Source organism: Vombatus ursinus, unplaced genomic scaffold (assembly GCF_900497805.2).
Source record: "Vombatus ursinus unplaced genomic scaffold, bare-nosed wombat genome assembly UNPS02000749.1, whole genome shotgun sequence".
In the NCBI taxonomy this organism is placed as follows: domain Eukaryota; kingdom Metazoa; phylum Chordata; class Mammalia; order Diprotodontia; family Vombatidae; genus Vombatus; species Vombatus ursinus.
This window is the reverse complement of record NW_020940527.1, coordinates 1918037-1935161: the sequence shown is the minus strand read 5'-3', so window position 1 is coordinate 1935161 and position 17125 is coordinate 1918037. Positions and strand designations below refer to the sequence as shown.

Here is a 17125-nt window from a genome sequence, read left to right as displayed (position 1 = left end):
AAGCTGGGCACACTAATACATTTTTGGTGGAGCTATGAAGTGGTACAACAATTTTGGAAAACAATTTCGAATTATGCAAATAAAGTGACTAATATGTCTATACCCTTTGAATCAGAGACTTCATTACTAGGCTTATACTCCAAGGAAGCCATTAACAAGAAAAAGTTCCAATATAATCTAAAATATCTATAGCAAGCACTTTTTGTGAAAGCTAAAAATAAGAAAAAAAGAAGATGCCCATCAATTTGAATGTAATAGAATATTATGATGCTATAAGAAATAATGAATGTGATAAACACAGAAAGATCTCTATGAATTGATGTTGTTTGTCCTTTGTTCTCGAAGAGGACCATGACATCAGGAAGATGATGCCATGACACGCAAGTGAATTGGATTTAAGTGAGGGAGGGCTGTGCAAAGTCACCAGCCTCACTATCTCTTTCAGAGCATCTGGGTGCAGTGGGAACATATGGATCAGGGCGACTGCAGATGGTCCCAGATGCAGGGGGAAACCTTGGACTTTTTAAGCTAAGGTCTTTCCCAGGTCTCAGTTGGACTGAGGCAATGCCCATTTAGTGATTAAGGCTAGGTGAGAAATGAGGCAAAGAATGACTTCTTTCACCTAGTCAAAAAATAAATAAATAAATAAATCTGGGAGGGGAAGACCCTCAGGGTTTCTGGCCAAAACAGAAACAATTGCTATTTACACTCACTCTGAGCCAGTAGAGCCCAAACAAAGACCAAATGAGGCATGGGCTGAGACCTATTATTGGTTAATCAATGAGTGATTTGGGTTTAAGGCATGATAGAAAGAAATCTAGGCATAAACCCTAAAATACCTTGCAAGATTTCAGTGATCAAAATTTATATTCCTTTGGGCAGAGCACCTAAAGGAGGAAGGGAAGGAGGGAAGGAGGGAAGGAAAGGAAAAAAAAGAAGGAAGTAAGGAAGGAATGAACGAACGAACAAATGAACTCACATAATGAAGTAAGCAGAGCCAAGAAAATAATATACACATAGTAACTACAACAATGTAAAGAACTGTACACCAAAACAATAAAAAATAAATGTAACAGGAACACTTAGGTGGGGCAGTGGATAGAGCACAGGCCTTGGAGTCAGGAAGACCTGAGTTCAAATTTGGCTTCAGACACTAGCTGTGTGACCCTGGGCAAGTCACTTCACCCCATGACAAAATGATGATCAAGGAGGACTTGAAGAGATATGACAGAATACCCCCAATCCACCCCTTTGTGGAGGTAGAAAGTCTACAGGTGTAACTCATTGCACATGTTTTCAATGTATCTATCAATTTTATTGACTTTTTCCCCTCTCTAAAAAATACTATTTGTCTTACGTGATGGTTCTTTGGGAGGGAGGAAGGGGAGGGATACCTGGGGTTACCATGGTGATATAAGAAATAAAAAATGTCAATAAAAGCTTAGATTAAAAAAAGAGTCACACTGAATGATTCCTTACACATAAGACTCCATTTCCCATCTCTGCATATTTGTACAGGCTGTTTAGGCTCAAACCTGAAATGCACTTACTCATCTATCACTTTTTAGAAACCTTCATTTCCCTCCGGTTTCAAGCCAGATGCCTCCTTCTGCAGGAAGCTTTTCCTGATCCCACCCTGGTGTCTCCCTCTAACAATTACTCTGTATTTATTCTGTAAATACTAATATATGTACATGTTGTTTCCCCCATCGAATGTAAGCTCCTTGAGGGTAGGTACTGTTTCATTTTCTCTGTATCCCCTGTGCCTAACACAGTGCCTGGCACAGAGGCACTTAATAAATGCTTGTTAACTTGGGAAGCTTTTGAAGTTTACAGTGTAGAGACCATGTTCTGTAGTATAGTCAAAGTTTTTTAAATTTGGCATGCTGTGAGAAAAGTCACTAAACCTTTCATTCTCTTTAGCCCAGTGATCTCACTACTAGATATATATATATATATATATAGCCCAAGGTATTCAAAAAAAAAAAGGAGGGGGGGCCTTGTATATCAAAATATACATTGTACCACTTATAGTAACTGAAACTAAAAATCAAAAACAAAAACCCAACCTGGGATACAAGTAGGTGCTCAACAATTGGAGAATAGCTTTTTAAAAGTATAATACATGAATTAACTGAATACAACTGTGCAATAAGAAAATGTTAACTATAAAAATAATAAATATAAGGACTTCAGAGAAGCCTAGAAAGGCTTGTCAGAAATGATGCAGATTTGGATAAACAAAACCAGGAGAATAATATCTATACTGTAAATAGCATAAACAAAAAGAATTATGATTAATTGCAATGCCAACTCTGGTCCTAAAGAAATTCCAAGAAACACATTCCTTCCCTGTAAAGAGGTGGGGGGCTATGGTTGCAGAATGTGGTATATATGCTGTCAGATAAAGTCACTGTGTTGGTTAGTTTGGCTACATTTGGTTAGTCGGTTATATTTTTCTTTGTTAAAAAGGGAAGCTTTCTGGGGAGTAGGGAGAGGTGGTTAAAGAGGACTGACTTTCCTTAAAATCAAAGGTAACAGTAAAACTTGGGGGGGAAAGAGAAAATAAGGCTTAAATAAAATAAATGTAAAAATAAAAAATAAAATAGAGGTTAAATAAAATAAATGTAAAAATAAATAACAAATAAAATAGGGATTAAATAAAATAAATGTAAAAATAAATAATAAATAAAATAGGGGTTAAATAAATTTTAAAATAAAATAATGGTTAAATAAAATAACTTTAAAAATAAAAATAGGGGTTAAATAAATAAAATAGGGGTTTCCTACCTAGAGAAGTCACAAAAACCTGATAGGAAAGCTTTAGGTGTAAGGAGAGAGAATGGTGGGCATTACTCCCCATTGCACACCTCTGGTAGGTGCAATAAAGCCTAATGCCCTGAACCTTGAAGGCTACGCTAGTGGTTCCTTAAAGGCATTGCAACCATTCTCCATACTTAATTAGTTCATGGAACCCCAGGCTCTGCTGATGATGCTCTCTGGTGCCTAAGCACAAAATCCAAGGTGTGAGTAGGCACCCGGCAACCTCTCTCAAGCACCATGATTGTAGACTATCATGAACACAGAGGCAAAGAAGCTGTGCCTATCTGTGCTGTGAGCTTACTGGATTTCTTTTCCCTGCTCTGAATTTCCTTTCCCTGCAATGGCTAAGTTTTGTTAACAATCAGAGGTTCTGTGAGGGTCTTATTTCATTGCATTCTCAAGCCTGAGTAACCAGCCTGGACTGAGTTAGGCCTGGTCTAATTAACCACTTCCCTTATCTTGGGTCAAATCCCTATCCTGAACTACACTGGGAACCCTGGAGAGAAATGGAATATATTTAACAGAGCCTTATTCAACTCCATTTGTTTCTAACCCCTCTTTTCTCCTTGCCTTTATCACCCAGCTGCAGTGCTGTGACCAGGGTGCAGTGATGGGAGCTTTTTCCCAGGGGACTGAAACACAGAGGCTGTGCACAGCACTTAAGAGTCTTTGAGCTGTATAGAAACAATGGAGGGAAAGCCTATACAAGTGAGAACTCCTCCCTTCTCCCATCCTGGGCATCAGCCTCCCTTTTACACTGCTTGTCCCAGGTACAAAACAGAGCTCTGCTTGCGGTTCAGATGTTGAATTTGGCTCCAAGATAGCGTGTCTATTTTTGTTCTCCATATAGCGCCTCACTGTTGAAGTCTGAAAAAAAAAATATGTATTGCCATAAAACTGACGATGGGATCCCCATCAGTCCCTTCCTTTGCTCCTCCCTCAAACCAAACAGGATCACAAGAAAAGCCAGAACAGATGAGACTGAGCTCGAATTCACATCATCAAATTGGACAAAGTGGGGCTGTCTTCATCTGGTGGGATAACCAGCTAAAGAGAGAGAAGCATGGGAGACCGCAGGAAACAAATGAAGGGTCCCACTGGGGTGATCTGACCTAACCAGACTAATAACTGCAACACATAACTATACGGCAGCAAAGCGGGCTGGTCCAGCTACAGGCATCGAGGCAACGGCGTCAGCATTTCTATTTTAAACTACCCCACTTCAGCACACTCCAAGCTCAACTGTAACTTGCAGAGATCTCCGGCTCCCCCAAACTAGCCAGCACTGGCCAGAGTGGATTGACTTTTAATTTCATTTGTAAAATGTTTAAGCAGATAAGTTCTGAATCACACAGGACAGCAGGGAAGGGAGCAATGACTTTTCCCCAGACACTCCTCCACTTACTCTGGGCAGAAAGAATGAGGGGACAGCAGAAGGGCTCACTCTGCACCACATCCAAGCTGATTTTGGTGCCTTTCTTTTCCATTATTTTTGGGCACCATGGAGAAAAGAGTTGTTAGGGTTGAACAGATTTCTAAAAGATGAGCCATGAATATTTTTCTATTTTTCTTTTTCTTTCTTTCTTTCTTTCTTTCTTTCTTTCTTTCTTTCTTTCTTTCTTTCTTTCTTTCTTTCTCTCTCCCTTTCTCTCTCTCTCTTTCTCTGTCTCCTTCTCTCCTTTCTTTTTCCTTTGTCTCTCTCCTTTGTCTCTCCTCTGTCTCTTCTATTCTTCTTTGTCTCTCCTCTCCCTCTCTTCCCTCTTATCTCTGTCTCCCTCTCTCTCTCCTCCTACTCTTCTTTGTCTTTCTCCTCTCTCTTCCCTCTTATCTCTGTCTTTCTCTCTGTTTGTCTCTGTCTATCTCTGCCTGCCTCTCCCTGTGTCTGTCTGTCTGCCTCTTTGTCTGTCTGTCTGTCTCTCTCTCCCTTCCTCCCCTCCACCATAGGCCAACCCATTTAAATAGAATGAAACCTTGCCACACTTCAGAAGTTAGCTTACCAGCTTCTGGATGGGAAAATGAAGAGACAGAGGCTAACCACAAAACTGAGAACAAGGCAGGAGCTACCAAAGAATAATCACAAACCGTAATTTTCTCTTGACTTTCCTGAAGGGTCTGGATCATCTAGAGTAGAGGTATCAAACACACAAATACCCCAAAACAGATTCAAATGAAACTGGGAAATATTTAATAAAACAAATAAAAACACAACATAACATTATTCATTTGTGTCTCTTCATGACCCCATTTGGGGTTTTCTTGGCAAAGATACCAGAGCAGTTTGCCATTTTCTTCTCCAGCTCAGTTTACAGATGAGGAAACTGAGGCAAACAAGGTTAAGCAACTCGCACAGGGTCACACAGCTAGTAAGTGTCTGAGGCCGGATTTGAACTCAGGTCTTCTTGAATAGAGGCCCAGTGCTTGGCCCAGTGCCCAATGTTACCTAGCTGCCTGTTAATATGTTGTTTTCTAAGTCAACATGTGGTTTGCAGGGATCCTCATGTACAGTTTAGTGGCCCTGTTTTTACCTGAATTTGACGCCTCTGGTATACAGGAATGACTGGGAGTTAAAAGGCCTGAACTCCAATAGAGGCCTCTTACCCCTTCTTTCTCCTCCTGCCTTGACCATGGCCACCACTCCGACTGCTCCCACCGGATATTATAGAATGTTTTAAAGTTTACCAACCAGTTTCTATCATTGTACTTCACAACTCTGTCCAGTAGTTACTTTTTCTGAAGGGGGAGGGGGTGGGTGGAGAATTCAGACCTGTGACTTTGCCAGTATAGAGAATTCCTAGTATGGAAATTCCCTCTGCCAGTGCAGTCTTAGAGACTTAGCCTAGGGGCACTCATAATCACAGCTGTTCTGTGTCATAGTTAGGACTCAAACCCAGAGCTTCTTGAGTGCAAGGCCGAGAGATAGTAATCCACTTACGATGCCTTGATGCCTTTTGAAGGTAGGTACGGCAGATATTATTATCCCCATTTGACACATGAGGAAATTGAGGACTTGCGAGTGTCTGAGGTAGGATTTAAGTCCTGGCTTTCTGAGCTTCAATTTGGACCCTCCTGGGTCCAAAGATGGGTTTGAATGGTCTCTGAGGTTCCTCCTAGTTCTGCCATTCTATTATTCTGTGCCCGTATCTCCTGGCCGATTTGAGTCCAATATTCAGCAGTGATCCCTGATCATACACCCCCTGACCAGCCTTGGTGCACAGAAACTACTGCCTTTTCTGTAGCTGCACCAAGCTCAGGGGGATAGGAGGGCAAGGGGGGAGGGGGACTAAAAAACTTCTTTTTTGAATAGTGCAGCAACCACTGACAGACGCACCTGCAACATAGTTCTGTACAGACTCCACCTCCTATATCCAATTTGTATATGTCACCTGCTGTGAACCCCCACAGGGGCTCCCATCCCCATAGCAGCTAAAGGAAAGCAGGGGATAGAACGATGGGCCTGGAATCAAGAAGCCCTAAATTCAAATCCAGACTCAGACACTTAATAATTGCGTGACTCTGGGCGAGTTATTTAATCTGTTTGCCTCAGTTTCCTCAGCTGTAAAACAGAGATAATAACAGCACAGATTGTTGTGAGGACCAAAGGAGTTAAAATTGGAGTATTTGCCTCAGCTTCCTCATCTCTAAAATGGAGATAATAGAAGCATAGGATTGTTGTGAGGATCAAAGGAGTTAGTATTTGTAATATTTGCCTGAGTTTCCTCATCTCTAAAATGGAGATAATAATAGTTTGGGTTGTTGTAAGATCAAAGGAATTAATATTTATAAAGTGCTTAGCACAGTGCCTGACACCTAGTAGATGCTATATAAATGTGAGCTCTTATTATCACCTGGGGAAGAAGAAATCTTTGTGGGCAAAGAACCAGGACATGGTACTGCTGTGGTAGAAAGATTGATTACCAAGCTCTGGACATAAAAGCCCTTGAGTTCCAGTGCCAACTTTACTAGCTCTGCCCTTCTAGTGCCTTTCGGTGCCTCAGTTTCCTCATGAGGTAACTACTTATCTCACAGAGTGACTGTGAGGATAATCAAAGTGCAGAAGCTTTGAAAAGCACGAAGCATTATTAGCAAGAGTAAGCTGTTATTATCCATTCTGAAACAGGGGGGTTAACTTTGTGAGCCACTAACTACAGTGACCTGCTCTATGTTCAGTCAGACCTCTGGGGTGGCAGGAGCCGGGCTCAGTTCCTCTTAGGATCAGTTTTAGATTGGAAGGAACTTTAGATAGCGTCCAGTCCAAGGTCCTCATTTTACAAACGATGAAACGTAAGGTAAAACAGCTGCTATTGGCAGGGCCGAGATTTGAACCCAGGTTCTCGGACTCTAGGTTCCACTACCGTACTGCCTGGGTCTATTTCTCATTCACTATCTCCCCAGACCCAAAGCTGGTCTGCAGGAGCACCGAGAAATCTATTGGGTGGAAAAAGAAGAGGAGACAAACGTGGTAGACTATAGACCTATGCAGACAGAGAAGAAAGAGACAGACAGGAGGGAGAGGGGCACAGGCGGGAAGGTGGGAGAGTGACGGGGCTGAGTGAGAGGCAGGGGTTAAGTGAGAGCCGGGCAAGTGGGAGAGACAGCGAGGACATAGGCAGGGGGAAACGGGAAAGACAAACAGCCCGCCCCCATGAGAAGACAGAAGAGAGGAGGGGGGCTGGAAAGGGCCAGGGATGCTGGGGGCTGAAAGAGAGGGGCCGGGCGAGGGCTGGGCAGACGGATCAGGGAGGAGGGGAGAGCGGCCCGGCCGGCCGAGCGAGCTGGAGGAGGGAGGGAGGCCCAGGAAGCTGGAAGGAGAAAGAGAAAGCGACGGAGGAGGAAGGAGCCGCGGCCGCGGAAGGAGGAGCGGTGGAGGGCGTGAAAGCCGACGGCTGGGGACGAGGGCCAGTAAGAAGAAGGCTCGGGCGGCTCCAGGCACCCAGACCGTCTGGGTCTGGGCCGGGGCCAGGCCCGAGCCCCCGCCCGCGCTCCCCATGCGCACCCCGGGCCCCGATCCTGGCCAGTCCAGCCTGGTCCCCCCCTCGGGACCGCGGGCGGGCCGGGCTCCCCTCGCACTCACTGTCGCCACCTTCGGGCTCCGTAGCCGCTGCTCCCCCGGGGCCGCCGCAGCCTCTGGGAAAGACTCGGGCTGGCTCCTGGGACCCCGCCCCGCCCCTCCCGGCTCCGCCCCCTCGCCTTGGTCGGGGGCGGCCTCTCCCCGCCCCCCACCCAGCCTGGGCCCGCCCCGGGGAAAACCAGCCAGCCGGGCCAGAGTCCAAGACACACTTGGGTCGGCGGCCTAGCTGCTGTGTGACCTCTCTGGGCCTCAGTTTCCTCATCTGTAAAATATTCATTAAGCATCGGTTATGGGTCAGGCACAGTGCTAAGAACTGGAGATACAAAAACAAAAGACATAAGGCCTGCCCTCTAGGAGCCACCCTGTATGTTCAGGAGTCTCTTCTAACTCTGATGTGCTGTGTTCTATTATTCTAGGTGCTAAGGTCCCTTCTATAGTCTAGGATTCGAGTCTCTTCCCCCCTCCCCTGCTCCCCAAGATCTTGTGAACTAAGATCACTTCCAGTTCTGGTTCTGTATGTTCTAAGGTCACAAAATACTGTGTTCTAAATTCTTTCACCTCTAATGTTCTATGTTCTCTATTCTAAGGATTGTTCCACGTCACACACACCCTATGCACCTTCCAGTCCTTTTCTGCTCCAGTACCCTATGTTCTAGCTCTAGCTAGTCCCAGCTCTAGCATTCTGTGTCCCTGAATCCCTTCTAGTTCCAACGTTCTGTGTTCTATATTCCCTCTTCTGCCCCACCCCACCTGGCAGCTCTAAAATTCTATGGACTAAGGTCCCTTCCAGTATTCTGGTTCTGTGTATTCGAAAATCCCAGTGCTAACTAACATTCAGTTCTGTGAGGTCCCTACCAGCTAGTTATACTTTTCCAACTGACAGAATTCAAGGTCTGGGCATATGGTAGGTGATAAGGCATGCATGGTGTGAGTAGGGATTGTTTCACTTACTATACTTGCATCTCCAGCACACAGTGCCTGGTACATAGTAGGCACTTAATGCTCATTGATGATTGATTACTATACTCCATATTTACAGAATATAAGCTCCTTGAGGAGACCAGCTGTTTCTTTGTGAGGGCTTAATAAACGTGTTGTGATTGAACCAAATCTTTTCAGACCCCTAACCTTTCTTTCTATAGCTTCCAAAGCCTGTTCCCTCTCTGCCTTGGCTCTCAGCCCTCTTCTTGGCTATCGCAGGCTGAGCCAGGACAGCCCAGGAAAGCTCAGTTCTGCCTAGGAACCCTTAACTTCGGCTGCTGCTGTGCTCAAAGCAGTGAGTCATGCTAGGAGTCAGGAACTTGGAGCCTCGAGATTCTCATTTGAAGTCTTGTTCCAGCTGCCCTGCTGATACTAGCTGTGTATTCCTGGGTAAATTACTGAAACTCTCTGTGATACAGTTACCCTATCTGTAAAATGGAAATAATAATACCCTTAATGTTGTGGAGGAAAGCAGTTTATAAACATTAAAGCAATATGTGAACATGAATTATTATTACACAAAGGGTCCGTCTAGCCACTTGAGATAGAAAGGGCAGGAGAATGGCTGCTGCTGTAAGTAGGCAAAGGGTATTGGGGGATGTGTTAGTTTAGGAAGCATGGTGCAGTGGAGAGGGCCTTGACTGGAAGATTCCACCTCTACTGTCCTGTGCGATCTTGGGACTTACTTAGTCAGTTAACCTCCCGAAGCCTCATTTTCTGTCTCTGTAAAATGAAGAGATTGGATTAGGTGGCTCTGAGGAACAAATCTGATTCTACAAATGTTGTTCTAGCGATGCTCCCCATAATACAGTCACATAGATAACGCTGTGCACCAAGCTGAAATGTCTTATAAACCACAAAATGAATTGATTGACAGCTCAGGCAGCCAATCACATGGTATGCAGGAATACTAGAGGACTAGCATTCTTCCTCTTCCCCTCTACTGACAAAACAAGAAAAAGGTCCCAGGCAGCCGTCTGAGGATTGACAGTACGTACTACTTCACTGAAAACCCCGGAGTAACTGCAGACACTACAGAATCCTCAAATAGCTGCTGAGTTCCTGCCTCCCTTGCCCCCTTGCAAATGACTATTGAAGTGGCTGTGCTCTATGAGAAAGCAGAATTGCAGTAGCTGAAATGAAATGTGAGATCCGTAAATTTAGAGACATCTCCACTACAAATGTTGATATGAACTATTTGTGCCTGACATGTGGCAGAGCCTTCCAAGCTCATATTGGCCTGATCAGATATTTCATATCACTTTGCCTCAGTTTCCTCATTTGCAAAATGAGCTGGAGAAGGAAATGCCAAACCATTCCAGTATCTTTGCCAAGAAAACCCCAAATGGGGAAACGAAGAGTCAGACACAACTGAAACAACTGAACGGCAAAATTGGAGAAAGGACCTTTTTTATCCTCCTTTGCCCATCTGGGCAAATGGAGCAAATACCCCAGTGTGTTTATGACCTGTTTAAACTTGATAAATTAGAGCAAGATATTAATGAGGTCTAGGCCATGGGACTGCGTTCCAAGAAGGTCTGTTAGTGTTCTGTGATGTGGTCATAGACTTCCTATGTCTATCCACAGTCCCAATCACCTGCTAGGTCAATGACACCTGTGGCCACAAGGCGGTGCTGCGCTGGGGGAGTGCAGATGGCTCAGAGTAACCTGTCCCCGCTACTGGAAATACAACTGAAAGCAGAGGACAGGTCCAGACAGAACACAGGATCAGCCCATTATTAGATGAGCCTGAGGTTTGCAAGTTGATCGTAAAGATTTGCAGCTGTATTGATATGCTAGACCCAGGAGCTCCCGGGGCCATCCCAGAACCCAGCAGGCACCACCATCCATCAGCTCAGGGAGCATCTCTGAGAGGCTGCAGTCCATCATATTCTCAGATTCGAAGCTGAAGATGTGCAGCAGTCCGGATTAAGTCAGGCTGCTGATCGCCCGAGAGGCTGAACCGTGTGGAGGGCTGACAATTAGCACTGGAAGCCCGTCTGGATTCTGTGGGAGCATTCTGGTCCATCAGACAGAGTGAAGAAAGCCCCAAGCCTTAGATTGGCAAGGTGGCCGTAGGCATTGGGCTGGTGGGAAAGAGGAAAGGTAAAAGGAACAAGGCAGCTTGGAGAAACTTGCCTGGGATAGAATCGTTTGAACTTTCAAGCCATTCCAGAAAATGACTCCGGTAGGGGAAGGGAGAGGTGCCTAGGTGCTAGCTTTGCACTTGATAAGGGGACTTGATAAGGTGAAAGAGATGATATGGTAAGGAGAGGTATCTCTTTCACGTCCTGGACAGCTCAGCCATTCATTCATTTTACACAAATGAGGAGCAGGGTGGCAATAATAACAATAATAATAATAACTCACAATTTCATAGCACTTTACACACGTGATCTTATTTGATTCTCATGACAACCCTATGTGCTAGATGCTTTTATCATCCCCATTTGACAAAGGAAGCTGAGCTGAGAGAATTCTTGCCAAAGGTCCCGTAACTAGTGTTAGAGATGGGATTCAAACTCGGGTCTTCCTGACTCGGGCATTCCTTCTCCTCTGCCATCTAGCTGCCCTGCACCATGGATAGAGAGCTGGCTTTGGAATCAGGAAGATCTGGGTCTTACAACTCTGCCACATTCTGCTTGTGTGACCGTGGACAAGTCACCTAAACTCCCAGTGCCCCAGACCACTCTTTAAAACTACAAATTGCAGACCAGGTCCCAATCTGCATTGGTCCTCATGGATAGTTCCCTATGACTGTGAAATCACAGGTTGATCCTTGTCCCATCCCCAAACCCCTAAATAGTATCAACAATTTGCAAATTACTGGGCTGGGCAGCAGAAGAGGCATGAGCAATCTAACAGGTGGGGCAGTATCCTAGAAAGAAAATTGTTCTAAGAGTCAGAAGACCCCAGAAGACAGAACCTCTGGGGTCCTGGACAAATCTATCTTGGGGGACTTGTTTGCCTAAGATCAGGAAAGAACAAGTACAAAAGAGACAGAGGTGGCCATGTGTTCACAGACACATAGTGGTTTAATAGGAGATAAGGAAGATGCCCTTTCCTCACCTGGCCTCCAGATGCAGCTCAAAGCAGTCCCAATTCAAATCCAAAAGGAAGAGAGAGAGAGAGAGACAGACAGACAGACAGAGGAGAGATAGAGAAAGACAGAGACAAAGACACAAAAAGGAGGAGAGACAGAAAGAGCTAGAGAGACAGAGAGAAACAGAGACAGAGAAAGAAGAGGTTGACAATCCCTTTTGCATATCCACTAAGTTCTAGATCAGAAGTCAAATTAGAATACTTTTTATCACATAATACAGGAGCTTGAGTCATACATAGATGGAAGTAGACTACATAAGTTCCACATGGTAGAATGGAACCAGGGAGAGACTACATGTCCATACTGTGCATGAAGACCAAATGTGACCATGTGCCAGGCCTTTTATACAAGTAAGATGGGATCTCATAATAGTTCTGTCTTAAATACTCCCTACAATTAGCAGCACAGATTATTAAACTTTGCCCCTATTCCCCCCAGGGATATAGATGGAATGACCTTTTCTTGGGGGGTGGTTCCAGTGTCTTGTTTAAGGAACATTGAGGAGGCCATTGTCAATGGATCACAGAATGCATTGGCAGAGGTCAGAGAAGGGGCACAATAATAGTAGTGGAAAGCTAGAAAGGGACCAGATTTTGAAGGGCTCTGAATGTCAAGCAGAAGATCTTATATTTGATCCTGGAGGTAAGAGAGAGCCAGTAGAGTTTATTAAATGGTGTGTGTGTGTGTGTGTGTGACATGGTCAGGTTGGGCCTTTAGGAAGATCAATTTGACAACTGAGTGGAAAATGAACTGGAGTGAGGAGAAGCTTGAGGCAGGGAGATCAACAAGCAGGCAACAGTCCCGGCATGGGTTGATGAAAACTTGGATGAAGGAAGTAGCAGTTCCAGAGGAGAAGGAGGCATATACAAAAGATGTTATTTGAATTTGAAATTTTTGATTGGATATGGTAGGATGATAAAGTGAAGAACTGAGGATAGCACGTAGGTTGGGAACTTAGGTGATGAGGAGGATGGTGGTGCCTTTGACAGCAATAGAGAAGTGCAAAAGATCAAAGGGGTGTGTGTGGGGGGGGTTTGGGATGGGAGTGGGGGATGGGATAATAAGTTCTATTTTGAACATGTTGAGTTTAAAATGTCTAGGGAATATCTAGTTAGAAATGTCCAATAGACAGTTGGAGACGTGGGTCTGGAATTTAGGAGAGAAGTTAGAGTTGGCTAAATAGATCTGAGAACCATCAGCATAGAGATGATAAAATTGAATATATGGGAGCTGATGAGATCACCATGTGAAACAGTACAGAAGGAGAAGAAAAGAGGACATATGACAGAGTCCTGAGGGTGGCCACTGTTAATAGGAAGATCTAGATGAAGATTCAGCACTGGACCTAGAGTCTAAAAGCCCTGAGTTCAAATCTTGCTTCAGACACTAGCTGTGTGACTTAGGGCAAAGTTACCTGACCTCTGTGTGCCTCAGTTTCCTCATCTGTGAAATGATGATAAAATGAGATAATATTAGTAAAGTGCTTGGCAAACTTAAAAACCCTAGATAAATGTTTCTTCTTTTTGTTGTTATTGTTAACCTGGCCCAACAGTAGCAGAACTGTGGGCTCATTCGTCTACCGGTTTTGCCAGATTTGGAAGTGAACTTAGTGGAGCAAATGCTATGTGGAAACTTCTGTAAATCTGAGCTGATTCTTCCCAAATACTGAGGTGATATAGAAGAGAATGTGAGATAGTGTGGTCTCCAACAGGGGGAAATATCTGTAACTTCTGTTCTGCCTGTAAATATCTTCTTTTATATCTAAGATACATAATATCTTCTCACTAAGTATCCCTTTAAAAAAGTCATTTCATGATAATTGGTTAAATGAAACTGGGGTTCTAACTCTCAGTAAAGGAATACCCCAGAAGGCAGCTCGAGCCCAGAGCATCAGGGAAAGACAGCTGTGACCCCACCCTGAAAGGGAGCTGCAGCCAGCCTTCCTCTCAGAGAGCAAATCCAGTGTATTTGGGACTCGTGTTTTTTCTGTTGATGCTGGGCTTTCGCTGGAAAAGCAGATCAGGAGACTCCTGGGAATGAGAGAGAAAAGAACTAGTGAACAGACAGCGGCCTTTCTAGTTCATTAAAGTATTTGCCTCAGAGTGAGCAATTGCCACCTTTGATCCACACAGCTGGCCTACAGCTGTTGTGATATCCTCTTTGGAACAGCAACATTGGAGCCAGTAGGATCTGGGTTTGAACCCTGCCTTTGATTCTAAGCTATGTATATTGAAGCTAACCCAGCCTTCATTTCCTTGGCTGTAAAAATAGAGATAACTTTTTACCTCCATCACAAAGTTGTTGGGAGGCTGATGTGAATGTTGTGGCAAACCCTAAGGTTCTAACCCAACTTTTAGTTTTCAGTGTGAATGAGAAGCAGTGTGGGGAGATAGAGGGAGGGCTGGCCTTGCTGAGAAGGCCTAGGTTTAAGTTCTGGGTCTGACACGTGTTAGCCAAATGTCCATAAACAAGTTTCAATACCACAGGCAATCCCCAGACCTCATTTGTGCCCTCCTTGCATCACTTTGGAACAGAAATAAGAAAGTGATTCAGGAGAGCAGGCACAGCTAGAGAGTAAGGGGCAACTTTATTAATTTGTCTGATAGGCTATTGCAAATATTTGGAGTCTTCTGGATATCCTGCTGGACTGAAGAAGAGCAAAGGTGATGGTGGTCAGGTTTCAGCAATAGAAGAGGGGACGAGGGCCAAGCTAATTTAAGCTCTTTAACGGCAGAGATAGTACCATTTTTGCCTTTCTATTCCCAGTGTCTATCAAAGTGACTGACACATAGTAGGTGCTTAAAAATGCCTGGATGATCAAAGGGGTTGCTGAAGGAGTACAAGACCCAATGCTCTCCATGACATAACAGGCTTGGGTATCAGCTGCAGCAGCAGGGGTTGGGGTGTAGAAAGGAGAAAGAAGAAAGAAGAAAAGAGCTGGAACAGTTGCTATGGGAGATTAGCTAAGGAATTGATAAGGGCAGAGAAGAAAGATTGTTGAGCAGCAGTGAGGGTCCAGCTGAGTTCATGTACCATGAATTTGTAGTGGGTGAAATCAGCTCAATTTCATCACTTGCTCCATCGATGCTCAGCAGCCCTGGAGCCAAAGCAAAGAAATCAGATTGTGGAGGTTACAGGGGATGAGGAATTACAGACCGCAAGCAACAGAAAGTCAGGGGAGCCTGGGGCAGTCACTAGTGACACCCTGCAGTGACCAACAGTGAGGTTAAAGAGGGGGCTAAAACATGAGGCCTGGACTCCAGCTAGTTCAAAGGATTAGAGGTGATGATAATACTAAGATTGGGTTTAGTAGGAAGGACAGGGAGGGAAATGGAGGAGGCTAGGGGATAAGAGAACTGAATTTGAAAGCTGAAGTATGAACTCAAGAGATGGGGAAGTCAGATAGGACCTGGTTGGTGTGTAACCCAAGTGAGTTGGAGTTATGCAAGCGTGAAAACTGTGGTATCACATTGTTAGCAAATTGTTGAGCAGGAATATCTAGGTCCATCAGGAATGTGCAAAGAATAAGACAAAGAGGAAAGACTATGCTAAAAGTCAACCAATCTAAAGTCAATCTATCCATTATTAAACTCCTAACATGTGCCAGGGATATATGGGAATACATAGACAAAATTTGATCAGTTCTTGCCCTCAAGGAGCTTACATTCTCCTAGGGGAAGCAACATATAACTTAGAAAATAGATACAAAATAAATATCATCAAATAATCATCAAATCAGCAAGTGCCTGGTACTGTGCTAAGTAATGGCTATACTAAGGAAAGCAAACACAATCCCTGACCATAAGGAGCTCACATTCTGATTGGGGATAATAATTGTTGCTGTTCAGTCATTTCCAACTCTCCATGACCCCATCTGGGGTTTTCTTGGCAGAGATACTAAAGTGGTTTGCCATTTCCTTCTCCAGCTTATTTTACAAATGAGGAAGCTGAGGCAAACAGGGTTCAGTGACTTGCCCAAGGTCACACAACTAGTAAGCGTCTGAGGCTGGATTTGAACTCAGGAAAATGAGTCTTCTGATGGGGGAGATAACATGCAAATAACTGTGTCCGTTCAAGATTTATGCAGGAAGTTGGAGGTAATCTCAGAGGCAAGTTGTTAGCATTGGCGGGAGCCAGGGAAGGTTTCTTACAGAAAACATATGAGTTGAGTCTCGAAGAAAGCTGGGAAGTCAGGAATCTAAGGTAAGGAGGGATAGAATTCCAAGCATGGGGGATGGCCAGTAAAAGGCAGACATTTGGGAGGCTAGTGTTGTGTTTGGGGAGCAGCAAGGAGTATGTGGAGAGAAGTGAAGTGGATGAAGGACTTGAAAGGTAAACAGGAGATTTTACATTTGATCCCTGAGGTAATGGGGAACCACTGGAGATTATTGCATAAGGGGGAGTGACACGACCTTTACGAAGATCAATTTAACAGCAAGTAGAGGGTAGTCTGGGCAGCTAGGTGATGCAGTGGATAGAGTACCAGGCCTGGAATCAAGAAGACTTGAGTTCAAATCTGACCTCAGACACTTACTAACTGGGTGACCCTGGGCAAGTCACTGAATCCTGTTTGCCTCAGTTTCCTCATCTGTAAAATGAGCTGGAGAAGGAAATGGCAAACCACTCCAATATCTTTGCCAAGTAAACCCCAAACGGGGTCACAAAGAGTCAGACACGACTGGACAGCAACAACAAAAGAGCAGACTAGGGTGGGCCTGGAGACCCAGACTAATGCAATAGTTGAGTTATGTGGTGATGAGGGCCTGAACCCGGGCAGTGGCAGTGTGGAAGGAGAGGAGGGGATATGTATGAGAGATCTTAAGAAGATAGAATTGGCCTTGAGTAGACCCTAGGGGGAATAGCGTAGAGAGGAAAAGGGATATTTAGGAATGTGGATTTGGGAGGAGTAAGTATGCCCCTGTCTTTTCTACAATGACACTGGATGACCCAGTTGCCTTGGTCTGGTGCGGGGGAGCTTGGAGTAGCCTACTCTGTCAGCAGAATGTAATTTAGAGAGGCTGGCAGAGTTAATCCACCCCAGTGGTCCAAATAGAATTGTGAATCCTGATGTATGGGCCTGGGATACTGTGACCTTCTCCTCCAGGTGGGCTTCTGCAGGATTAAGATGGCAGGGACTCTGGGCAAGGGAA

At 44.6% G+C, this 17125-nt stretch overlaps 1 protein-coding gene across 1 annotated transcript in view; it reads right to left on the bottom strand.

Moving 5' to 3' along the window:
• Positions 1 to 7975, bottom strand: part of SLC29A3 (solute carrier family 29 member 3) — a 71470-nt gene extending 63495 nt beyond the window's left edge. The window contains exon 1 of the mRNA XM_027859013.1: positions 7895 to 7975. Within this exon, the coding sequence (XP_027714814.1) occupies position 7895 (1 nt within the window). The 5' untranslated portion in view covers positions 7896 to 7975. The remainder of the gene's footprint in view (positions 1 to 7894) is intronic.
• Positions 7976 to 17125: the final 9150 nt, after the last annotated feature.